Source organism: Pavona decussata, unplaced genomic scaffold (genome assembly GCF_977016875.1).
Source record: "Pavona decussata unplaced genomic scaffold, jaPavDecu1.1 SCAFFOLD_114, whole genome shotgun sequence".
Lineage (NCBI taxonomy): Eukaryota > Metazoa > Cnidaria > Anthozoa > Scleractinia > Agariciidae > Pavona > Pavona decussata.
Genome location: NW_028145528.1, coordinates 3,487,150 through 3,513,735, shown reverse-complemented (window position 1 = coordinate 3,513,735; position 26,586 = coordinate 3,487,150). Strand labels below are relative to the sequence as shown.

The 26,586-nt window shown below is 38.3% G+C and overlaps 1 protein-coding gene across 3 annotated transcripts; it reads left to right on the top strand.

Moving 5' to 3' along the window:
• The first annotated feature begins 3,585 nt into the window (after window positions 1-3,585).
• LOC146470269 (uncharacterized) lies at window positions 3,586-26,079 on the top strand. 3 transcript variants are annotated; one of them, XM_085122391.1, is made up of 7 exons: window positions 3,586-4,013; window positions 4,291-4,347; window positions 5,585-5,962; window positions 7,637-7,819; window positions 12,027-12,290; window positions 12,516-13,238; window positions 24,076-26,079. In XM_085122391.1, the coding sequence occupies exons 1-7, from the start codon at window positions 3,743-3,745 to the stop codon at window positions 24,417-24,419; spliced, it is 2,220 nt and encodes a 739-aa protein (XP_084978517.1). In that variant the 5' UTR covers window positions 3,586-3,742; the 3' UTR covers window positions 24,420-26,079. The 3 variants fall into 3 exon arrangements, with proteins under 3 accessions (XP_084978517.1, XP_084978516.1, XP_084978518.1); XM_085122390.1 differs by having other exon boundaries at window positions 3,609-4,013; window positions 7,622-7,819; XM_085122392.1 differs by lacking the exon at window positions 12,027-12,290 and having other exon boundaries at window positions 3,609-4,013; window positions 7,622-7,819.
• Window positions 26,080-26,586: the final 507 nt, after the last annotated feature.

Genomic DNA, 26,586 nt, shown 5'->3' with positions numbered 1-26,586 from the left:
GCGTAAAGGAAGATAAGGTGGAGTAAAGTTTCAGTTCGTACCCACCAACAGCTTTGAACCATTCCTGTCCGACCTTCCAACAGGATTCGGCAGAAATACCACAATTTGAAAAACGTCACCAAGTCTTTCCATTGAAGAAGGCTGGAACTATTGTGTATCTGGGCGTAAAAAGCAATGCACGCACGCATCGAGTTAATTTTTATTTGACAGCCAAGCCAGTACTCGAAGCGCCGTCGCGTACTTTGCGTTCTGTAGTCAAGTAAAATGCTTTCCATATCACAGTTGTAACCTCCAGCGAGGGAAAGGAAGTTCACCCATGTCCCCAAAAAGAGATTCTGGTAGCTCTATGGGGTTCGTTCCAAAATTACTCACTAGCACCCCGTATTACTTTTTTATCGAATAAGTCCCCCTCCTCTGCCCGCCCCTCCAAAGGATCCAGCCATGATAGAGAACTTTCCACAAGTCCATCCAGGTATCAAATAAACCTACGTTTTCATCAATACTGCCGCACTAAGATATCATACTGCTTATTGCCATCATGTAGTCGCTTTTCTCTTTTTCCTAGAACTTTATCACAATCAGGAGCCATAACCAGGGATGGAGACCCTAACGAGATGCCATTTTGACTTGAGGGCTTGTCCCCATGTGTTGTACCAAAAAATCTACTTTTGGAAAAAATTGCGCCATGCGCGCGTGCGTGCACGCGTGTAAATAGCCAGGATCGCGCGTGGAGAAATTGAATTTTTTTTTATTACCCGTTCAAAATGGCGTCCGAATTTTAAAATTCTGCCATGGAATATATCCTCGGTGAGATTGACTTCTCAAATATAATTTCAGTTTATATATATCAGCATCGCGGAGAATACTTTATATTTGTGCTGTAAGGTTTAATGACCTTGAATGTTTTCTACTCAGCCAGGAGAATTTTCTGGAGTTGTCCCCAATACTTCAGTTTACGACAGTTTAGTAAGGTTAGAGGGAGTAACTTAAACATGTACAGAGTAATAAAATGTTCTTTTCACATTCAAAGTATTTACAAATTAAGTATTTTTGTCGAAACTGAACTGGATTTTCTCTTCCTATTTCCATATAAGGTAGTAGCCCCACGCAGTTTGCGTGTATCCACGAGGGTTTATGACGTGAGGGGTGGCGCAATTCTTTCTAAAAAATTTTTTTTTTTTTGACAACACATGGGGACGCGTGGATCCCACGCTTGCGGTCTCCATCCCTGATTATGGCTCCTGTTACAATGTAAGACCACAGTGGAACCTCCATTTAACGAATCTCTATATAACGAAGCCCTCGGTATAACTAACGATATTCTTCAGCCCGGCCAAAGTTACAGTAAATGTATGGAACAGAACCTCGTTATGACGAAAACCTCGTCATAACGAACTCAATCCGGAAGCCCAAACGTAAAATGTACCCCAATATAACTGGAATAAATAACAGCACGCGACAAACGCGACAAAAGATAATGCGGAACAGACCAACAGCCGATGAAAAACCTTTAATTCTGTAACGAGAGACCAACTTCTCAGTCTGCTCATTATATATACAGTATGTGCTAAAGGGAAATGTATTACCTGTAGATTTTTCTAGTGTCGTAGCTATGAACAGTGTACTGTAGCTTTATATAGGCTTATATAAGCAGAGATGTTTTTAATCGTTCACATCTGGAAACTATATCTCGATATAACGAATATTTTAGTTGTTTTCCCGCAACTTCGTTATATCAAGGTTTTCGATATAACGAACCCTCGATATAAGGAACCAATTTCCCCAGTCTTTTGGCACTTCGTTAAATCGAGATTCCACTGAAGTACCAATGTTTAGGGCCCCATGAGTAGGTATTGCTTCAGATGATGTCACTATAGTATCACATTGCTCCCGCCGTGATTTTAAACAGTGGAGCATTTTTACTTCCCTGGTAAAGGAAGCCTTTCAAAAATTTGACTTTTGTTGGAAAGCCTTAGCGAGGAAACAAAATATTCTGTATATAGCAGAAAAACCCAACATTTGTCAGGTGTCAGATCGGAAGCATGCGCAGTCGGTCAGTTTAAGATTATCCGGCACATTTTTGTCGACAACAGATCGCAAAGGTGCGCTCCGGCTATTGGTTGGTTTTAATTATTGGGAACAAGCTCTGTCTGGAGTCACTTTTATTCATCACATACAGTATAACTATTGTTTGATTTTTTTTTCTTTTTTTTTTTGGGGGGGGGGGGGGGAATATGGAAAGCTGGGGCATTACACGATAAACCTTTTCAGTAGTGTTGAACGTTCAAGTTGCTTTTGATCGCTGCTATGTTGTTGGACGCATTGCCAACAGAAATTTTCGTCCATTTTCGAACAACTCAGCGAAAGGACTCTTAATTCGCAGCGAAAGGTCCATATGTGACGTCATGCGTTTATGCAACAATAGGCCATTTCCGAGTTGCTGTGAACCTCATTATGAAAGCGAGGCTAAGTGCAAAAGCTTTTCATATAAAAATTAGGTTTGTTTCCATATGAATGAAAACTAATTTTCATAATAAAAGGTTTGCCCTTAGCCTCGCTTTCATGAGGTTCATCGCAACTCATAAATGGCCTATTGCCATTCTTTGACTTTTTTTTTGAGGGGGGGTGGGGGGGGGAAGGGGGGGAGTACATCTGGTACATTCTAAAATTGCACCTTTTAATGCCGTTCCAGGTTAAACACACTGTTGAACGCCGTTATGTAGCTAGATGCATTTTTAACCGAAACTCCCTGCGATTTTTCCCATTTTTTTGGATCAGGAATGTAGATTGTCTGTTGAAAATACTTTTGAACGGTGTGTACGCTGTTAAACACTGTCGAACGCCTAACATTTAAGCTAGTACAAGAACAACAAGGGAGCACACAACTCCAAAATCAGAAGACGATCTTACACAGAGACACCGCATAGCTTTTGCAAGGTCCATAATCCTTTTCATAAAAAAATATTATTCCACGTGACGTTGGAACAGGACTCCCACAAGGTCCTTCAATGCCTTTAGTCTTTTCAGAACAAAAAAACTTGAAACATAATATCCAATAAAACTTGTGCATCTATACGGGAATACATGTCGCCAGCAATCACTTCCATTATGAAATTCCTAGTATGATACACTCGATTGCAAAAACGTTGACACCTAAAAAGCATAAACCGTGAGCGGTAAGACCCAATGGCTTTATCGGTAGAAGTGTACTAAATTTATTTGCATAATATTCTACTCTCGTGCGAAGGTTGATAACCAAAATTAGTTCCACGTGGTGAATGATGGAAATTATCCAAGGTTTCCTTAAAGTGTAAAGTTGACCAGCAAGGGCCAATTTTTAAACACTACCTACAATTCCGTTGAGTCTCGTCGTTCATGGTTTATGCTTTTTAGGTGTCAATGTTTTTGCAATCGAGTGTATATTCTCACAACCGTAAATCAGTTTTCCATTTTTATCATATTGATTCAGTTGTGCTCTCGGTGAAGGGGTATACGTCAAGTTTATTTTATACTTAAACTGTCGCGTGAGAAAATAGAAAAGTATGAACCGAATAATTTTTCCTCACATTCCGTATTCGCGTGACATTTCAGCTTCACATAACGCTTGCTGTCACGCAACGCTTCTATTCGCTTGGTTGTCCACCATGTTGAATCACTTGGATGACGGCGAGCAATTTGACTCCGTAGTGGTTTAGCAAAAAGTTTGCTTCCCTCGATCCAGTGCTCCATCCTTTCGTTACAAATGTCTGAACACGAGTACAATGACTTGCTTTTCGAGATCAGTAAGAGGATTGATGTGACAGAGCTGGAAAGGTTGGTTTTCATGTGCCGATCTGATTTACCGAAAGCCTGTATGAAAGACAGCATCACAACTGTTCTCATATTATTTGAAGAGCTTGAAAAGAATAATCGCCTGGGAATTGACCGCTTAGACACTTTAAAGAACATATTAACACTACTAAAGAAACGATCGCTGCTTAAGAAGGTGGATGAGTTTGAAGCCAAAAGAAAAGGTTGGTGTTGTATTCAAATTTATTACTTAACTCTCAATACAATATGTAGTTTTCTCAATATGTAGATTTCCATGCAAAGTTTGTGATGCCGGAAGTGAGATATGCATACGCTGGACCGATAAATACCAAAAGTATTAATGTTCAAGCTCGAAAGCTTATCAAAATATCCGTTTTACTTCACGTTTTACCGTTCTTTGTCGAGCTTTTGTGTTGCATGTTACCGCTTAAGGAGTAAACTTAAAACTGCTATCGATCACGATTGTTGTTTTCATTTCAGCCCAGTCGTTTGGTATAATTTCTTCCCTGAAGCGAGCGGCAGGATCTATAGTAGGAGGTGAGTGCGATGAGAGTTATATTTCGTCCTGTAGTGTATGGGCATTTATACAACCCGATTATAACCGGAAAAACCAACGAAAGTCATGTGCCCAACCTAATTTATATTTAACTAATTCAAGCTGATTGATGACTGATTCTTTCCGTCTCACTTAATTCGCCAAGCTTTGCAAAAAAGAAGTAAACAATGTTCAACGAGACGGAAAATCGTGAATTCTGTACAAACGTGTGGCTGATCCAGTTTAGTTATCGCTATATAATAATACGATGAGAGAAAACCCTTAAGAATGAGAAGATCTTGGTACGAGATTACTTAATTTTTTGGTGATTCTGCTTCCGATAATTTTAGCTTTAAATTCTAAATCTCGTGTCAGGAGGAAAACAGCAGGTAAAAAAATATTAACTCTAAAGAAAGCAAAAAGCGTAGTGAATTGAAAGGCGAAATACAAGACTCAACGAGGATCAAGCGGCACATTTGTACTCAATTCACGGTTGAAACTTCATGTGTGACTTGTCACGGTATGGAGCTTTGAGCTGATCACAAACGTGTAAACAGTGAGCAGTGTATGCTTTAGGCTCTGCACATTAGAGGAGTGGCGTCTGAATCAGCTGCCGCTCCAGTGTCTCATAATGCGTCAGACCCTGTCGAACTTAACGATGTGTGCCACGTCAAATAAAAACTGCCACACAAAACTGATTCAGACGCCGCTTTTGACCCGGACTTAATTCATTTATTAGGTTCGGCACATGATAGGAGTGGCGTCTGGATCAGGCCTAAGTGAATATCAACCGGCATCATGTTTACTGACCGGCCTTAAATGTGCGACGAGAATTCAATGTAGTTCGTCACGCGACCATTTACCCTAAGCAAACTTGAAAATATTGCTTGTCACGTCTGCTCAGTGATGACACTTGGTACCCTCCCCTACTCCGCTCCCCAACCACGTACGTTTCGCGGAAAACTCGTCACACCCTAAGGTCAACATTTACCCGGCGGCGTCCTTCATCCTCACATCGCCCTTGCCGCAGTCAAATCAAATCAATTTGTTTTTATAACAAAGTCTTGACTACTTGATATTATTTTCACGGATTAGTGTACATTTTCGATTTCATTGTTGAGTGCGCTCATTTGCGGACAGCAAATCTTACTACTTCCTTGGTTCGTTAGATAATCATAGTCAAATAAAGTGGGAGTTGTTTTTCTATTGACTTGTCTAACCAAGTTTTTTCCTTTTCAGCGGTCAGGTTGGTGTGTAATTTCCGTACGCTCGCTGGTGGTGTTCTGCTGGTTGGCAGCGGCTTGGCTTTACGTAGCTGCTCCAGTTTTGATGAATTCAGTGATGCCTTTAACAAGGTTATTCTGCCTGCTTGTTCCAAACTTGTGGAACTCGGCGAAGGTTCTCTCTCCTTTACAGTGCAAGCAGAAGCAGTATCAGCTTTGAACGAATTGTGGAGCATGTATAACGACGGAACATTGAAGAATCGTCTTCAAGAGTTTCTTGTTACTGAAGAAGTCAAACAGCTGGCCAGTGGAGAAGACGTTGAGGTGACTGTGTTTATTGATCAACAAGAGTACAAGGAAGCGTATCTTAATCTAATGCTTTTGCAGAATCAAGGTAAGACAATATGTGAAGGCAAAACTTTGGGTAATAAAAACATCAGTGAACTGTTGGGAATTATCGTAAGGCAGCTGACTGAGTATTAGGGAAACTCGCAATGTGATTGGCTTGTTAGGGCGGCCTAAATTTTCATAGACTGGCCTTGCAGTGCGCTGAGCTGCTGATCACGCGAAACCTCCCTGGTCCATTTCGAATTTCTTTGGTTGATAGATCGGCCACCGAGTAAGGCCATAGTTAATAAAAGGCAATGGTTATGAAGCCTGACAAACTTCTTTGTTATATGTTTTTGTCAACGTTTTTGTCCTTGACCATGCACGGACCACAATGGAATATGAAAAGAGTTGGAACATCTGACCAATCGAAGCGTTCTTATTAAGATATTCAACTGTAGTGTGAATGTTAAAACAAAGGATTGTGCACGGTCGCGGCCCTTCCAACATAAATTGCAGCACCATTGTTTTCATGGCATGGTTCCATAACCAGTGCCCCCAATTAACTTTAGTAAGGCTAAAACTTTTAAATTCAGGAGGCTGGTCATTGTCGTTTTTGTTGGACCTTGATAGTTGGGTTTTTGCCTCGCTCCTCGCCAACCATGAACCGATAGAAACTTCACTCTTTCCGTCTAACTGTTAAGTAGAAACCACAAAGTAAAAATAGTTGATGCCAATGCAATAATTATAATTCAGTATAAATCTACTAGCGTTCTATCACGAATGCCGTTCTCTGATTGGCTACGCTACTCGCTATCTATTCTGTGATAGATAGTGAGAAGCGATTTTCAACAAAATGGCGCCTGCTTCTTTGCGTTTTCGAAATGTCTGCGATGAGGAAATAGATAATTTACTTGTTTAGTTTTGAACGACTAGTAGATTTATACTAAAACAATTAGGTTATTCGCTCTCGATTTCTATGTGTGATAGTTGATTCGGGCTTCGCCCTCATCAACTATCACGCGATAGAAATCTCGAGCTCATAATCTAATTGTTAAATAAAAGTAAAAGGAATGCAAGGGAACGCGTAAGATAAGAACTTGGTAAACGAACAACACCAATCGTATTTCTTTCATTCCTGGTGATGATGCAGGTTCCGTTTGTTGTCCGATAAATCATCAGGGAGGGTTAGAATAGCGGCTAAATTTACAAAGTTTGTGATAAAGTAAACGTGATATTTCGGTGCTTATTGCAAGATCATTCTTAACCTTGCAAGAACAAAGAATGTGCTAAAGATATAAAGGCTTAACTAGGAATGTCACGAGGCATATTTATGAGTTAACAGTTACAGCAACAATGCTGTAAATACAGTGAAAAGTGATAACGTTAATAAAAAGTTTGTTAATTTGTTTGTAAATAGTCTAGGAAAAGTAACTGGTTGAAATTATTGTTAATGGCAATAATGGTAACATTGTTCAAAATAGTTTGGTGAACATGCGTATTAAAAATGTTGAATTTGTCAGCGTTCTTGTTATAATTAAGTCCCTTGCCTCGTGGGAAGAGAGAGAGAGGACGAAAGCAGGGAGGGGGTGGGTAAGGATGGTGAAGTAAGGTATATGTGTTACTCTTTACAGGGGCAATGCAGTACAAAATACTGCCGATTCAGATTTATAATTTCTTTTATCTCTCCTTTTTTACAATTTTGATATTTTCTATTTTTCGTTAGCAAATGATTTGACAGAACAAGAACGACCAGATGATAGACGCCGTAGAACCTCGGATTCGTTTCTTCATCTCAGCCCAAAGGAAGATGAGATGACATTAATGAAACTAAAACAGGCAGAAAACAAATGGAATTTCAAGGTGCAATTACTTGAAAAGGAAGTAGAGGAACTGAAACTTGCGGCTGTCAAGGAAAAGGAAGGTAAGAATGATATAAACACCAGTTGTTTTGAAATTCTAGAGTGAATTACATAAACTGAACATAAGTTGTTTTTTTTCCGGTTGAGGCAATTGACTTTATTTAAGATGATTGAAATGAGCCACACCGTTCTTTCGGTAGTGTCATTTTCTTTCTCATTTATCATACCAGGAATGTTATAATGAATTGTCCCTACCATTCGATTTATTCGTTTTTATTTATTTATTTATTTATTTATTTATTTATTTATTTATTTATTTATTTATTTATTTATTTATTTATTTATTTATTTATTTATTTATTTATTTAACAGCCAGTTAATTATATTTCTTTAATTAATTCGGTAGACTTTTTCAAGGGAGATCATTTGTCAGATTCTAAACTAGCATCAGAAAACATACAACGTTTTGCTGTGCCACTGCTGGTTTTTCCACCTTCTTTTCTCGTACAAACTAGTGTTGGTACCAAGAAAAGGGTCTAATTTTCTTGAGGCCAATTCTCATTTCGACTCTTGTGCAATCATTTTTGCTTTTATTTTCATGGCATAGTTTGGTGAACTGGTCGGATTTGCATTTTTACCTGTCCCACAAGAAAGTAGCTTCAACTTCGTTGTTGTTTACTTGGAAGTTCGCCTCTTAGATACTTGTTCTCGTGGTTTAACATGGATAACTTGGTTCTGCGCTACATCCGTGTGTAGCCAAGATAGTTTTCCTTATCAATAAGAATTAAGCTATCAAAATCTGTTTGTGATCAGTTTACAAATCACAGAACTTAAGGTTACTGTATACCTTCTATGGTACGGTCCTCCGGAAATCTTTCGCCGACGCGCGCTGTCTTAAAGTAAATTACCCGGAAACTAATTTCCAACCAGTTTTGGATATTTTGGAACGTACACACGTTCAAACGCAAAACTTATAGTATTTGCCAAAGTGAATTTCGAGCCTTTGCTTTGTCCCCGACTTCCAAACAAACTGTATTTTAGCAATCACGAGATAATAAGCTAGCAAAGGTTGTGAGGCGTTTTCGATATTTGGATTGTTTCCTGAGAAAATGAATTGTAGTTAGACAATTTGGTCTTTTTATATGAATGTCGCTTGCTGCCGGGGACGCCATAGAAAGGATGTTGGGAATTTCGTAATATCCTCACACGCTCTGGTGCATTTATGTGTGACGAACATAAGGGCCGAATTTCGTTCAAACCCGATAAATCTAGATACTCTATAAATTCGTTTGAATGGAGGGTATACGCGAAAATATAAAGATCGAGTTTTGGGTACCGAAAGATTACCACAGTTTTCGAAACTCATTAAAGCAGTTATAAACATGGCTATGGCGCAAACCAATGGAAAACAAGTAGTCCATAAAATACGCCTTAAAGGTCATTGATCGGTCATTACCAGAAAAGTAATTATTTCCTAGGGGAAAGCGAAGTATCGAGCTGAAAATAGTTCGGTGGAACCTCTTGAGCGCAAAAGAAAACGGAAACAGAATGCAACAGATGAACAAAGGATTAAACGAATCTGGATATGATCCAAAGCGAGAGCTGGTTCCTGCTTTAAATGTGTGGTTTTAGTAATCACCGCTTTCTTTAGTCTCTGATTTTCTAAAAGTATGTACTTGTAGTGAGCGAGTTTTGAAAGTACGGGCAACGACTTTCTTAGATATCCGGCTGTGCTACATCAACCACTACAACTGTTTGGTGGAACGAAGAACCCTGGCAGCAAGTACATGCTACACATTTCTTCGTCGAATGGTTTATTAAATCTGTCTTGGGCTAAACTGTAGAATACAGGGTCATTTTTTTTATACTTATTAAATCAAGCAGCTCAGGGGCTCGCCAGTCAAATACTTAACAATATATTAGTCCACAAAATAAAAAATGAAACTAGCTGACTTTCACTTAGGTTTTACCCAAGTGGCTTTTTTCTTTCTTGTGTTTCTTAGCATACAAGACTGCCTTCTCGCGGTGAGATGAATTCTAGCGACGTCAACCCGGTTCGAATGCGATGGTATTAAACCACGCAAATTTAATTACGGCAGTTGGAAAACGTGGATGAATTTTGTCAGCGAAAAGATGTGTAAAGAATGCTGGACGCCAAATTGGAATTATTGGATATATGAAACCTTTATGATTTATTAACTGGGTTCTTAAAACATTCTTTAATATCTCGTGTTAGCTAAATGATTTTAAAAATTTCTTCCAGCAATTTTGACATTAATAACTAATAAGTAATTTTGACTAATAACTAATAAGTAACGTTAATTACTGTGAAAAAATGAATGAAAAGACGAAAAAAGGAACGAGTAAATATACTTTTTATATGTACAATAACTGTCCAAATTCCCGCGCACTGATTGGCTCGTAGCTATTGTCTATAAGAGTACAGACAATAAGAATGACGTCAGATGTAACGCGCGCGCTTTCTCAACAAAAAAAATAGCCAATTCCGCTCGTACTTTTTCCATGTTGTTGTAAAAACCAAATCGACGGCAGTTTTCTGTGGTCTATACTCTTCTAGCATACCTCAGTGACCGACTATCGCGTAACGCGCAATCTGATTGGCTACACAGGTGCCGTCTATCGATCGATAGACGGCAGTTTGTCAGAGCGCGCGCGATTTAGCATGCATCATTGCACAAATATATCAAAATTTATGAAATAAAAAGATTTTTTTTGCTTCATAGATCGCTCACTGAGGTATGCTAAAACAATTAGACGGCTCGCTCTCGGTTTCTATCGCCTTTGATAGTTGGCTCGGGGCTTCGCCCCTCGCCAACTATCAGCCGATAGAAACCTCGAGCTTGCCGTCTAATTGTTAAATAGACCATAAAATGGAGCCATAAAATGTCCAAAACTTGGCAGTGAAACCACTCGCCTGTGGCTCGTGGTTCCACTTGAGTTTTGAACATTTTATGACGTCATTTTATGGTCTATAAGAGTATAGACCATAGAAAACTGCCGTCGATTTGTTAAAGCGAACGAATTGTACAAAACATCTTTCGTAAGTGGCCTGCCAATACAGTCTCAATCAAGCCTGCACTGGTTCCTTAACTGGGGAGGAAGGACTGTTCTCGCCATCGTATGTTGTAACTATTTTGCTAATGGATCAACAGTTAAAATATATGAAATTCATATATTTGAAGTGCGAATAAAAGCCAACGATTTTTCACCCTTTCAAACTCACACTTTTCCCCACCTCTATAATTGTATTGCGAATATACAAAAACCAAAAAACAACAACAACAACAACAAAAGCTGCCAGTTGATTTGATTGCTCAGTTAGTAGAGCACCGCCCCAGTATCGCCGAGGTCATGAGTTCGAATCCTTTTCAAACTTAAAGTTTTGTTGAAACATTCTTTTGTTAAAGCTGATTAAGATGCGTTCTTAATTGCGATGGTTTCTCATTTATGAATTTTCCCATTGCTACACGCGTGCGCGTGTAATGAATCTTCTTGGAGAGTATATTAATGAAAAGACTATCGCGACGAATAGGAGGCAATCGACAGAAGTTTAAGGAATATCAGATAAAACACTTATTGATCATAACAAAGGTAAAAAACTAAGTGGTTTGACGGTGGTTTCGGTCGAAGATCTTCGATATTCATCGGAGGCATAGAATTAAAATTATGTTGCGGAAAAATATATGGTCCTAAATTCTGCTGATGTGAAAAAAAGCGTTGCGAGACGCAGTAAGCTAGCAAAAGGAAACATAAGTGTTGGGAATGCCAACATATCATTGGCTACATTCGTTGCCCGAGGGAATACATGGCACTTCTCAGGAAACGAATGCAGGAAATGATTACTGGTAATAAGTTCACGTGAACTCTAACGCGAGAATTAAGAGGATTATAGAAGCAAGGATTATAGAAACGGTACGAAAATCTGCGTACATCCCCGTGCTTGTTGACGTAAAGGGCTGCGGATTTTTTTCCTTTACTTCATTGCCACGATGCTTATGATCACCTCCAACTGTACCCCAACACCCCCTCCTCCTGCATTGTTATGGCTAATCATTAATTAATTAATTAATTAATTAATAATTGATAATCTGTTTAATTTTAATTGGAAAAATTCGATTACCAGGAAAGACCTTATAAATGTTTTAGCGAAGCCACTTTAATTCCATTATTGATTGTAAAGTAGACTTTCAATTTTACTATTAACTCAATTCACATATTTCCCTACTCACAAATTCATGTTTTCCTTAGCTTGGCAAATTGAACAACACTTGGAAAGGCCAAGAAGGAGTCGCCGAAGAAACTCCGATTCCGAACTCTATTACACAGGAAAAAAGGAAGACGCAAGAGAAGGGGAAAAGAGAGAAGAACGATTTCTTGCAGACGAGAAATATGCGTTCGTTCAGAGATATCTGGAGAACGTCAGTGAAACGCACAGTTTCACAATAGAGACGAGTGACAGCGGGATAAAAACGCACGGAGCACCATCTGAACTTGGAATGGAAGACATCTCTGGTAACTATCTTTTACTGTCTGGGCTTGCTGGCATGACACTGAACAAATTCTTTTTGAGACGCAAGTCCATAAAAGTTTTCTGTTTTAAATTTTGGGCAAAATTCACCGTGAAAGCTACCAAACAGCAAATTCAAACATGACATGTTACTAATTATTTTAAAAAGCTCTGAGTTCGTATTTTATTATTTCTGCATGATCTCTCTATTATGTTTCTTCTCTTCTTAGATAGCGTCCATAAACTTTGCTATAAAGATCTCACTGAAGAAGTCACCAGTGAACTAAGAAGACGAATTGAAGCCGACAGTGAGTCTGCGATACTTATTCTTCAATCACTTGGGGTCACTCGTGACATTATGGTGCAACATCAAATTGATATTGTTGCTGATGTTTTCAAGTTTTTCCCAAACACTCCTGTGAAACTACTGAAAGACGTGTTTGAGGCTTTACAGCTGTATGACCTCGTAGAACTACTTGAGAAACCTGCGAATCCGTTTGCTGCTGAATCACTGCGGCTCGCTCTCTCCTTGGATGAGATTCAGAAATTGAGGAATACAGCCGGTCGTCCGATAAGTTATCATAGTCGGGCTGCAGTTTTGATTTTTGCCAAAGATACACAGGATTCTTCTGTAAAAGAAATAGAAACGTTTTTTAAAGATCTGAACTTGAATAGCAGAGTGACCGTAATTCAGTGCAGAGCTAGGCGGGTAATCAAAACACAAGAGAGGAGGCACCTCTTACTGTGGCAAACAAATCAAAATGAGATTAGACGAATAAAGGAACAGCTGAAAAGTGAAACGAAACATGAGGCCATCGTAGCACTTAAGAGTGAATTACAATCAAAGATGGAACTTTTGGAGCTGGCACCGAAGGTGTCAGAAGGGCTGGAAGAGAATACAAATGTGCTCAGAGCTGCATTAATGGTGATAGACGAATGGATTCAACGTCAAGGTTGGTGTAAATTAAGTAACACATTTGTCTGAAGAACAACTGCTCGATATATTATTAAATGCATTTCTTTAAGCGCTTTGGTGTTGTGGTCAGTGCGTTCGACTTTCGCTCGGACTTTCAGTAGGAAATCCAAGTTTCTGCAGACCTATTTTGATCACTTAAAAAAGATATACGCATTAGGATTAATGCGTGGTGTTAAAATGTCTTGCGTGCGTGCTGGAAACCTTTCTGGTTTCATTGGATTCAATCGCACGATCGGAGGGTCATTGGTTCCAAAAAGCATGTCTTGCTAAGCTAGTTTCTGTGTCGTGTTTTTATTTCTATAGACAAGTCTTTCTTCCACACTGGAATGTGAATACACTCTGTTTTTTTTTTTATAAGAACCATTTTTATAAGAACGTTGAGGCTGAGATTAACCAAAATTTTAAGAACGTATTAAGAACATTCCTCAGGCTGAGAGTCGATTAAGAACGTTTTTACTTTGCTAATCTGTATATAAAATCAAGGTAACAAATGTAAATTAACCAAAATACTTAAGGGCATGTTTTTTATAACATTAACAATGGTGACACACATTTCGGTTTGTCACAATCAGCAGTTCTTGATACCATATCTCAGCATACAATGCACTTTGATAGGTTTCCTGGTCAGGTCCGCATTGATTTACTGAAATAGATGTAGTGTATACCAAGTAATTTTAAAAGAACATCTTTTAAAAGAACGTTTTCAGCCTCAAATTGCAAAAAATATAAGAACGTTCAGCCTCTGTTCCAAAATTAGACGTTCTTATATATATTAAAAAAAAAAAACAGAGTGTACCCCCAGCACATCGCGGTGCCGCGAAGCCTGTGTCTATCCTTGGACCAACACGCCGTTTTTTACGCGACTCAGTCGCAGTTCGTATGGTTTCTCGGAAACTCACGTCTGTCCTCCCACGTACGGCTTGTTTAAAGAGAAAAAAGATGGTGTTTCACAACCGCCCTCTATAAATATCGACTATCGTCGTTTGGACGAGAAAAAATGAAATCCCTCAAACGTTCTCAGAAAAATGTTCTATATAAATGATTCACATAAATATAACTTTCAGCTCAGTTCGATTCGTATTTTACCTGTAGTACTACCATCTTGGTTTTGCCGCTCTGAGAGGGCTTTCAGCGGCCATTTTAGGGCACACTTTTAACCATTTGCCTTACAAAGAAAACGTTACAAATCCGAACAAAAGTCATTATTCGAGACAAGCGAATTTTTGGTGTTAGGTTGAGAAGCTTTTTTAGGAATTTGATCGAAATCTGATTTTTGTTAAACAAAATTTTTAATTTCTTCCCTATTGAACTACTCTTCAAGTGCCAAAAAAAAATAGCTGAGTTTTAAGGAAAATATCGCTAAAGACACAGTAGTTGGCATCCTAAAACTGCATCCCGGTGAAATAGCAATGTTCCATCTGTAAGAATATGCAATAAAGGTTTTGGGCAGTTAAAAGGACAAAATTATAGAAGAAGAAGTTTTAACTGTACTTTTGTCAACAAACACCGCCTTCGTAATTAGCATAACAACATGAAAATAAGAACTTACAAAGAAAATAATGATAAATTCCACTTACCTCGTGAATTATCAAGAACTGGATATTTCCAAATATATCAAGTTATAGTTTCAGTAGGTCACAGCCGTATTTTTGATGTTTTGTTGTGCGAAATCCCTGTAATACACCTTGTAAGAGACTAATGGGGATGTGCCGCTGGATGGGGTCGCATTTTCACGACCGGATTGACTAGAATGGGGTTGCATTTTCAATAGAGTTACTAGAATGCTAGAATGGGGTCACACATTTTCGGATTTTGGGGTAAGAAAATTCTATTTAAGTAGGGATTCAAAATGGTCTCGGTTAAAAAGTTCAGAAATTAAAAATTGTTGTTTATTAAATGTAACAATCACCACGGTACGTTTGTAAATATTTACGGTTAGCAAACGTACCAGAATGCTTGCACTGTAGGTGAAAAGTAATGTTCATTCAATTTAAAAAAATGTGTCAATTCGTTTTAGGATGACCTATTTAAAGGATTGATAAAGTAGATGCATAAATAGAAAGTGACTTAGTTGGGATCGCGAAAATTACATTTTCCCAAAAGTAACTTGAATGGGGTCTATAACTGACCACAAAATAGACTACAATGGGGCAGGGGCTCTGATAGGCCAGCGGCACATACCCAGCAAAACTGAACCCAAGTTCCCCCTCCCCCCACCCCCCGGGCTTTCGCCTCATAAGCCGCCGTGTGCAAGGAGTCAAATATTTCTTTGTTATCCTAAATGACCAAAGATTCTTTTAGCAGCCATTAAAATCCTGCTTTGAAGTGGAGATTTTCGTCAAGAAATCGTTTGATAAATTTTTGTTGACCTTCCGCAATGATTAAACAATGAGATTGCGTTACGCAGACACATCCGGACGGGTTGGGGTGGGGGTGGAGAGCAGCTCCTAAATTAAAACGATGCCCCTAATGGCATTTTCACGGGATGCTAGCTGAATGTGGCCTTATTTATTCCCAATGTACGCTTGCCAGATTTTTAAAACTATCCTCCCTTCGCAATTGAAATAGTTGAATAGTTTTATTCAGAAAAACTGCGTGATATTTTATCGTTGTGTAACTGGAAATCATACTGGAGATTACTTTCTGATTACGTCATGACCCCGCTGGCGCTGGGCAAACACTGACGGATGCAGATAAGGGGATCTGACTCACGTTTACAAGCACAAGAGAATGGAACGATTTCCATTCTCTTGTGCTTGTGCTTATGCTTGCGTCGTTGCGTCGTACATGTAAACCGGGACGACGCAAACATAAGCACAAGCACAAGGAAAGGAAACTGAAAAACAGTGTCAAGTTGTCTGCGTACATTCTAGTTACTCATGCGCTGCCATTTTCCGCTATGTTGGAAGCAAATCTCGCGCCAAAAGGAAGCCCGGCCGCGTGATTGAGCCACATTTTTTATGCTTCTGCGCTTGCGTATGTCACCTTATTCTTATGCTTATCGCACGTGTAAACATACTTGTGCTGATGCTTGCGTTGTACGTGTAAACCAGGCTAAATCGAGCGGAATATCGTCTGATACTTAGCCGACGAGGCCGTAGGCAGAGTTGGCTAAAATAGGCGATATTCCGCAAGATTGAGCAGGATAATTGTTTTATTATTCAACACATTGATAACAAAGCACAGGTTTATAGCAAAAAAAAAACTGGAGGCGATCTTTATTTGTCAGAAAAGAAACTTGTAACATTTTCCCGCGCGCGGACCGGCATGAATGAAAGCGGCAGCTTTGTTCAAGTTTGAATGAAATCAAGAGCGTTTTGCATCAAATTAAAAAATTGAGTACTCGTCTAGTGCGCCAATCGTTCCGGCAAAATTTTCCATAAATTTGTAGCCTCAAAAGCTAAAACGAAACAGTATTTTGAAACTGCGAAGGATTTGTTGTGTCAGCTGGGCCGAGCTGAACAGACTGGAAAAGCTTTTCAACGATTTCTCGGGTGAGTGTCTCTTTGTTTACTACGCAAGCAATTTCACGATCTTTCCTCAGTGTTTTGACAAACGCATCTAGTGCCTTGTTGCTTGCAAAAACTTTGGATCTTTTATGAAATAAAACGATTTTTCAAGCGGCTCTGATGCTTCTGAGAATAATTACTTTGTACTCTCTCTATCTTTTAGTCTGCCAGAAAGCTAAAATTTCTCGAGGCACTTCAGTGCGAGCTCGGATTTTCTCAGGTGGTTTTCTCCATCTCTTCAAGACGAGTCGAGATCTCTATTTAACGGTTGCAAGAACCAATGCATGTACTGTTTGTAATTTCTGAGCCCTAGAATACGGGACAATCCAAAAGTCTAGCGAAAAATATATTAAAGGTTTTTGCTCAACTGTAATTTGCCAGTTCATAAACAAAAAGGTAAGAAGTAAACGTCTTTGCACTAACTATTACAATTCTTAACAGCAAACTTGGCTGTCCTTTTGTGTTCAGTATAAAACAGCTTCATTAGTATTTTGATGTTCTTGCGAGGTCGTTACTTTTTGAAAGCGCTCTGCCATTTTTCTCCCTGACGCACGAAAACTACGCATATCGCAGGATATCTGTTATGTGCGGACGACGTATATTGAATTCACCATGACCATATTTGGGGAGTGTCACAATGTGTTAAATAATAATGGGTTTTGATTGGGTTGTTTTTGTTGAAGACAACCAGAACAATAGATCCCTTCTAGGAGAGAGTAAAATTTAATCCAGATTTAATGAATAAATCAAATGATGATTTGACGTCACACACGTAGGGATGAGTGGGTCCCCTCCCTCGTGATATACGCGCCGGTAATGGATTTTGATTGGGCAGTTTTTGTTGAAGACAATCAGAACAATAGATCCCTTCTAGGAGAGAGCAGAGTTTAATGAATAAATTAATGTGCAGATTTGAAGTTACGACGAAGAAAAAAAAAAGAAAAATATACCCGACCGAAACCTTGACACGCCTTGCGGGCATTCCGTGTAAAGAGGCCATTTGAGATTTACTGCCGAAGCCCTATTTTGTGCATTTCGGGGACTTAATAGGAAACTGCTGTCCCGGAATAATTTTGAAAATGATAAGGTATTGAGGGAATTTAAACGATGTTTACTGTCAGATGCTTTCAAATGTGGGCCAAAATTATCACTACTTTTGAATTTAAAATCGAGGATTGACTTTTTCTTGATTTCTCGCTCCCTTTCTAGTTGTGTCAAAATGTAGAAATTCGTACGTTAATAACACCAGACCATAAATCAGTGTTTTTCAAATATTGAGGTTAAAAATGAATTCACAAGAGGCCCGGGATCATGGAAATTTAACAACACCTTTCTGGAAGACGAAAGTTGTAAAGAACTCATTGAATTTTGCTATCCACAAATTCTGAATAAATACTCCGAAGTTATAGGTAAACAACTCCTGTGGAAATTAGTAAAAATGGAATTACGTGCCAAAACTATTAAATTTTCAAAACAAAAAAGATCTAGTTTAAAGACCAAAGTAAGACTTTTGAGCGATATAATGGAATTTTCGGATTCTAATAAGTTTCAAGGAATTTTTCTGTTTGTAGACTTTGAAACGGCATTCGAAATCTTGGAGTGGAACTTCGTATTAAAAACGTTAGAGGCATTTAATTTCGGAGTTACTTTTAAAAAATGGGTTTCTGTTCTTTACAACAACGTACAAAGGTCTGTCATGAATGGTGGATTTATGACCAATTATTTCGAAATATCAAGAGGAGTTCGGCAAGGGTTTCCGCTTAGCCCGTCCTTGTTTATTCTCGCAGTGGAGCTGTTAGCCCTAAAGATAGGCCAAAACCCAAACAGCGGAGGCATACAGTTACCAAATGATCAAGAATTAAAAATTTCACAATTCGAGATGGTACGATAAAGTTACCATGGGGGATCGATCCTTCATGGCGGCAACGCCACGGCTTTGGAACAGTCTTCACGTGAGCATTAGATCTGCTTGCACCACAAGTGATTTTAAACAGAAACCTAAGACATTTTTGTTCGGTAACGCATTTTGTTAGTACAAAAACAGTTTATAATTTAAGCCTTTTAGATTTATATAGTTTTCTGTAAATTATCTTTCTTATAGCCATTGTTAATATTGCCATCTAAAAGCCATCTCATACCCAATTGTAAATATTGTAGTTTTCATCTTTTTATTCATAGTAATTGTAATGTTAACGGGTTCTTATTATTTGCTTTTTTTCTTTTGGATTTTATTGTAATGTCTGTGATGTGCATTTGATTATTTTCATAGAAAATGTGCAATATAAATATTAAATATTATTATTAATATTACGACCATAATAACTAGCAACGTGGACTCTCTTAAATCATATCTCTAAGTCATCGATTGGTTCGGAACGGTTTCAGGCTTAAAATTAAACAAAAAGAAGACTAAGGCAATGTGGTTAGGGACAATCTGAAACAGAGCCGTTCTAAGATACTGGAATTCAAAAGAACGAATAATCCAAGTAAATTATTGGGTACATTTCTGTCGTATTATCAAAATAAGAATGTTGAACAGAACTTCGTGAATAGGATTAGAAAAATGAAAACGAAGTTGAGTTTATGGCTATCTACGGATCTTACGCTATATAGTAGAGTGTCTCAATTGATCTACGCAGCGTCCATGCTGTCTTTCCCGACTTCAGTAATAAAAAACGCCCAAGCAGAGCTGTTCAATTTCTTGTATAAAAACAAAAAAGACAAAATAAAGAGATTGGTTATGTTTCAACCCCTTGCAAAAGGGGGTCTTAACTTTGTTAAGGTTACCGGATACCTTCGCGGGTGTCCTTCGCGAAAAAAAAATATTTGCGCGCTGTCTTAAATGCAACAACCATGGGTCTTGGGAATCTTCGGGCCAAATTTCAAGGCAATCCGTCAAACCCTTGTATCGTATAAATTACTTTAAAGGAAGCACACTCGCGTAAAAACAATGAAGGTTTTTTTTCGCTTCTAAAGGTTTACAAACATTTCACGCCGTTGCTGCGCCATATTTCAACACTGTGGATGCCGCCGACGTCGAAAGCCAGTAGAATTGCAGGAGATCTACTGCTGAGTACCCTGAGATTACTGTTGTCGCGCCGGAAAAGTTGAGTGCGTGACTGCAATTCTATTACCAGTCAGCAAGCTTGCAGTTCAATATCCGAGTTTTTCGGCTTTGCAGGTTTGATGGAGATATTTTAACCCGCAACCTGGAGGTCAGCGTTGAGCACAATATGTGGGGAGGGAAAGGGCCTCAAAGAACTCGATATATAGATTATTGTACCTGGGCTTATGCGGTTTCGGCAAGAGTTTTTCGCCATCCTTCATCGGAAACTTTCTTCTTTTTCTTAGGACCAGTTTTCTTCTTAGTTTTCAACCACGGACTCTTTTCTTTCTTATATTTTGCCATACACGATAAGCAAAACGAACACAAGCGAAAACTTGGTGTGAATAAATCACAAGTTGCAAACGTAAACAAAAGGAAGAGAGGCGACATGAAATGAACGACTCCAGATGTTTTACCGCAAAAAACATCACGGGAAGCCCTGACGCTGACAAATTTCAATTGGCTTATAGCACTCTGGCGGGTGATAGAATTTCATTTGAACAAACTTTCTTGTTGATAATTCGCGCACGCCTCAAGATTAGTAATTTATATTTTTTTTGAAAATGAAGCGAGACTAGAAATGTTTAATTTGGCCTCAAATCTTTTTTTCGGCAAAAAAAACGACTCTCGAAGGTATCCGGTAACCTTAACTTTCTTGTAGTAGTCAAATCTTTACGCTTAAATTGGATAAGTAGATTTCTGAGTAATTCCCGAGACTCACTGAAAGCAATTCCCAATCATTATCTCTCCATTCACACATAGTGGGTTACAGCTCCTTCTCAAATGTAACTATAATTCTGCCTGTATCAACAATAATTTACCTACCTTCTATCAGGAGCTTTTACAGTTTTTTGAAGAGTTCAAGAGCAAGACTAAAATGTTCTCGTACGGTAACTTCCTGCTCTGGAATAATGAAGCTATAAACATCGAGAAAAAGATGCTATTTTGAAAATCTTGGTTTAATATGAAAATCTTCTTTATTCAAGATATCCTAAATGCTGATGGGAATTTCTTAACTTTTGAAGAATTTCAAAACAAGTTTAGTATTAAAACAAATTATGTTCATTACTTTCAACTCATGGCTGCTATCCCTTCCGATTTGAAAAAAGAAAGCTATGTCAGCTGAAGTACCTTCACAAGAACAGCTACTAAATTTAACTACGGTATTCTTGTCACCTGAATGTACACCCGTAGATCTAGCAAACATGCGCTGCAGACATTGTTATAGAACTCCACAGTGGAGCCTACCGGCATCAAAACCTGGAAAATTAACTTTACCGACGAATATTCAGAATGGAAATTAAATTTTCATTTATATATCATTCCCAAGTTTTTTCTGTCCTCATCAAGACTCTATAGAACATACCTTTTTAGACTGCATTGTGTCACAGTCCTTTTACTCTGAAGCGTTAATATGGTTTAATCATGTAAATAACACTGATATTAGTCTCTCCAATTAACAAATAACCTTAAACGACATACCCACTCTTCAACAATTAACTGATTACCCAAGACGCAGACTACTCTCATTCGTTATTTTACTAAAACAATATATTTACGCTTGCAAATACTTTGAGAAAAAACCAGCCATAAAGGAAAAGTAACGGTTTATTGCAATGGCAAATTAAGAAATGTGCTCGTCCTTAAATTCTTGATTTGTTTCCATTTAAAATATTAAACCTTTTAACAAAAAGGGAGTAGTTACATGTATGTAAATAGTTACAGTTTTGTCAGTTTTGTCTCCTTTTCATTCATTTGTTTGTTTTATCTCCTTGTTTGCTTCCTTTTTTAATAATAATATTACTATAGTTTATGAACTGGTACCGCAATGAGTTAATTTTCTTTTCTTTAAGTTTAAGTTGCCGTTAGCAATGTAATAGATGTAAGAAGTGTAAACTGTAAAATATTGTATTGTAACTAGTTTTTGTATGTTACATTAAAATAAAAAATAAAAAAGAATTATTTTCTTAGTAAATCGGGTTTTTTTTTTCATGTTGTTATGCTAATTACGAAGGCGGTGTTTGTTGACAAAAGCATAGTTAAGACTTCTTCTTCTTCTATCATTTTGTCCTTTTAACTGTCCAAAAATTTTATTGCATATTCTTACAGATGAGACATTGCTATTTAACCGGGATGCAGTTTTAGGATGCCAACTAATGTATCTTTAGCGATATTTTCCTTTAAACTCAGTCATTTTTTGGCACTTGAAGAGTAGTTCAATAGGAAAGAAATTAAAAATTTTGTAAAAAAAAAAAATCAGATTTCGATCAAATTCCTAAAAAAGCTTCTCAACCTAACAACGAACATTCGCTTGTTTCGAATAATGAGTTTTTGTTCGTATGAACAAACCTGACCTGACCTGGAGTTTGCCGGCACTCCCGTTGATATCAACAACCATTTAAAGATCCTAGGTATATGTTTACATAACAAATTATCTTTTAACCCTTTCCTACCCGAGGGAAATGCCGAATTTTTCTAAATCGCTAACTATGAACTGCTACACCACGTGTAATATACCATTTAAAAGGTATTTTCTGCATGGGATGTGCTATAAATCACACCAACGGAGATGGAGGAGGTCACATATTAGAGTGAGAAAAGTCCAAAACGAAAGAAGGAAAACGTTGAAAATTTTCGTATTCGTTGTACATACTGGGTATCCCCTAGGCTCGATTACCAGCCGCTGTTCGGGAAGGAAAGCCGGACCCGAGGGAGCGGCGGAAATCGAACCTAGGTATCCCCCTAAACTATAGCTTAATGTACAGCTCTCAGTGCATTGCTTGTTGTAAGATATCAACTGGACCCTTAACGTACAAAGGAAAAAAATTCCAAAAGTTTGAGGGGTGGGAAATCGAGTCTCATATAAGAGGGGGGCATGATTTTATGCCTTCAATTTGTAGATCTTTCTATGATCTTTTGGTTGTGCAAATTTCACACAAATTGACCAAATTACTGAGCTCATAATTGCATTGTGTGCCATATGGCACTCTTGGGCGGGAAAGGTTTAAAGAACATATAAGTATCATGCTGAAGAAAGTATATTCTAAGATAGGCGCCCTTCGCCGCCTTAAGCGCTTAGTACCGGCAAACACTATGTTGCTTCTTTATAAGAGCTTTGTATTATCACATTTTGAATACTGGAACTCTTTACTTATGGGTGTGGGTAAAACACTTAACAAGAAACTGGAAGATGCGAACTATTATGGTCTACGAACTATAATGAACTTGGGGTAAAGTACTGATTATGAATCAATTCTTAGGACGGCAGACATGAATACATTGGAACATAGACGCATAGAACAATCTTTGATGATATTTTTTAAATGTTTCAAGGAGAATGGTCCAGACTATGTAGCCAATTTATTCAAACCCCGATTTACATCATATAATCTTAGAAGCAATGGTCTAAATGTTGTACAAACTTCATACAATAGTAGATTCCTTCATGGCTAATATGCGTATATGATCTCACACATCTGGAACCAGTTGCCATCTGCTGTAAAAAACGCACCTATATGCATCATCCTTTCGGAGACTTTTAACTAAGTTAAATTTTAGCGGCTGTCAAGGCAGCAATTGCCTTTGACCTGATCTATTTTTATTTATTTATCTTCATAGATAGATGTTATTTTTTAATTTAATTAGTAGCTATTAGCTTTTTTTTATATTGTCAAACACTTTTATCATGAGTCTGTGGCTCGGGGGACTGGGAGACCACCCCCTGTGTATTTGACATTAAATAACTTACTTACTTACTTACTTACTTACTTGCTTGCTTGCTTGCTTGCTTGCTTGCTTGCTTGCTTGCTTGCTTGCTTGCTTGCTTGCTTGCTTGCTTGCTTGCTTGCTTGCTTGCTTGCTTGCTTGCTTGCTTGCTTGCATGCTTGCTTGCTTGCTTACTTACTTACTTATTTGTAACGTTTTCTTCGTAAGGCAAATTGTTAAAAGTGTGCCCTAAAATGGCCGCTGAAAGAAGCCCTCTCAGAGCGGCAAAACCAAGATGGTCGCACTCCAGCTAAAATACGAATCGAACTGAGCTGAAAGTTATATTTATGTGAATCAATTTATGTGAAAAGTCAAAGAAAAGTCAGGGAGCTTGTTTTTTTTTTTCCTGATTAATGGCAATCATTGCAAAGATGTTTCTACTGTAATATTTTTTCCCAGCCAAACTTCAATTAATTTGTTTCTTTATTTTCCAGGTGAATTTTCGTTCTTTGCGGTGATCGACGCTATAGAGTTTGAGTTGTTTTCTGACGTCATTAGGAAGCTGGGGTCCGGGATTCCAAATAAAACAAAGTTTGTTGTTGGCCTCTCAAGCGAGAAGAAGATTTCGGAAGCGCTTCAGGTGTCTGGTAATTTTTGGTCTTTTCCTCAGTTGGTGGAGATCCTAAACAAACGGTGGCAAACCCTGGACCTGGTATCAATGGTGCAGGAGCTAAGACGGCTCACCTGCGCGATAATTCCTTTTTCCTTAGGTCGGAAATTGATTCAAGACACTCTGTCGTCTCTCCCAAGATTCAAAAGAGCAGAGGACTTAAGCTAATTAAATTGTTTTTTCTTGTGAACGTTTTAACTCATTCTTGAAGAGGATTGTTATCATTCTGCAGTTTAGTACGCAGGACTTCCTCTTAGGTCTCGCTTAGTTAATTATGATGTAAATTATGACGTCACAACGATAAATTTTCTGTTTTCTGTTGGTTATCAAAACAGTAATTAACAAACTGATATTCAACTGATAATCAATCGGAATCTTTAAAAAGGTGGTCGATGAAAAATTGAACTCTTTTCGTGGAACGACAAGAAAAACAATTTTGTTGGCCCCAAGATGTTAGAGAATGACGCGAAAGATAGAAGAAAGAACAGACAAGAGAGAAGAGAGAGGATAGGGGGAGAAAAAAACTAGACGATCTTACCGCGTTTTTACATTGGCAACTTTAGAGAACGAGAGAATGACAAAAACAAAACATCTGCATCGCCGCGCTGAAACAAGCATTGCTTGGGTTTTCAAACATTTAGCTATATATAGATTTCAGGTAATAGTAGTACAACGCTGAAATACATGTAGGACGTGTTTTAAGAATTTCAAGATGGGAAAGGACCAACGAAAACAAAGAGGAAAATACGCACACAGCAAAACAAACACGTTAGACGGCTTTTGTAACGTATGAAATTAAGAGGCTAATTTGAGACTTGGAATTATCTTTTTGTATGGAAATGTAAGTTTTCAAAGTAGTAATGCTGTTCTTGTCTTGAGGCAGTTTAAATGTAATACTTGGCAATAATTAAGTCAGTAGAGGTTCAAGCAAGTTTCAAAACTTATAGAAGGTTTGTGAACAGTACTCCATGTCCAGCTTTACGCATTTTCTAGGCCCTTCGTTTTCACTTTTCGGTTCTACTTGATAATGGCCGCCATGTAAGGTCTGAACACCAACGTTTACGCAGTATATCTAGGGAAACCGCAGATAACTATTTACGTCAATCTTTGTTAGTTCGTATAACAACAACAGCAGCAATTTATTATGAGAAAAGACAAATTACAATATTACATACCCACACATAATGTCCTCCACACGTTAATCTAAGTGACATGTACTTCCTAAGGGAGAAACTTCGTATTCAGCTTAATATCCAAGCAGATGAATTTAATATGGTCTTCACGAGATCATTTGGGTGAGAGTTGTTATTCTCTGACTTTTAATTAATCCTTGTATTGCGCAAATAACCTATTATTAGTTTCTATTAAAACTATCAAAATGTATCCAAATTATCTTTTTGGCTCGTTCTGGCTTCTTTTTATAATCAAACCTGATAAACAGGTTGTTGTGGCGCGCCTTTCCCATCACGCCCTGTACTCCCGTTTCCGCGATCCTCCGCAAAATGCATTGGCCCCTAGGGACAAAAAAAAAAGGAGGGGGGAATTAAAAATTGTTTTTTCCATGGCGCAGAAATACTACTTCGGCCTGAATGGCATGCTAGTCCATTACGTGGTTATCCCCAGCAGTATGTAGTCGGGTACACGTTTGTACATCTGGCTAAAGGAAGACAAGGTGGAGTAAAGTTCCGTACTCACCGACAGGTTTGAACCATCCCCGTCCGACCTTCTGACAAGATTCGGCAGAAATACCGCAATCTGTGAGTAAAGTTTAAAAACTTTAATTCAGTTCAAGAAGGCTTGAACTAGCAATTAAATAATCAGTAAATTAGCCGCTTCGATTCTTGTGTGTCTGGCCGTAAACAGAAATAATCACACATCGATTAAATTTTCATTTGACAGTCAAGCCAGCGTTCGAGTAGGCGTTGACTCGTGCTTTGCGTCCTGTTTTCAAGTAAAACGCTTCCCACATCACAGTAGGAACCGACTGTCACTGGTTAGTGATCACGTGTTCTTTGCATACAGCCCTTTAAACGTGAAACCCATGCACATTTGGGAGGATAATCGTAATTGCTCTTTAAAGTTTTAGAATTTCAGTTGTATCCTGTAAAAGCTACCCTTTAAGGTTTCAATCGAATTCTCGGGAAGGTAGGAAAGGCCGGGTTACGAATTTAATTTTTTTTTTCGTTTACCTGTTTCTTCCGTTTCAACACAAGGAGAAAAAACCAAACACTGGAGCATAGACGATAAAAGTCTTGGAAGAGATTGCCATCGTCGAATATCACATTTTACCGGCGGGATACACAGAAACAACAGAGAGAGCAGTCTCGTTCCCAAA

Coding starts and splice junctions, on each gene's coding strand:
- LOC146470269 (XM_085122390.1), top strand. CDS start 3,743: ATGTCTGAACACGAGTACAATGACTTGCTTTTCGAGATCAGTAAGAGG. Junction 4,348..5,584: donor GGCAGGATCTATAGTAGGAG/GTGAGTGCGATG, acceptor TTTCCTTTTCAG/CGGTCAGGTTGGTGTGTAAT. Junction 12,291..12,515: donor TGGAATGGAAGACATCTCTG/GTAACTATCTTT, acceptor TTCTCTTCTTAG/ATAGCGTCCATAAACTTTGC.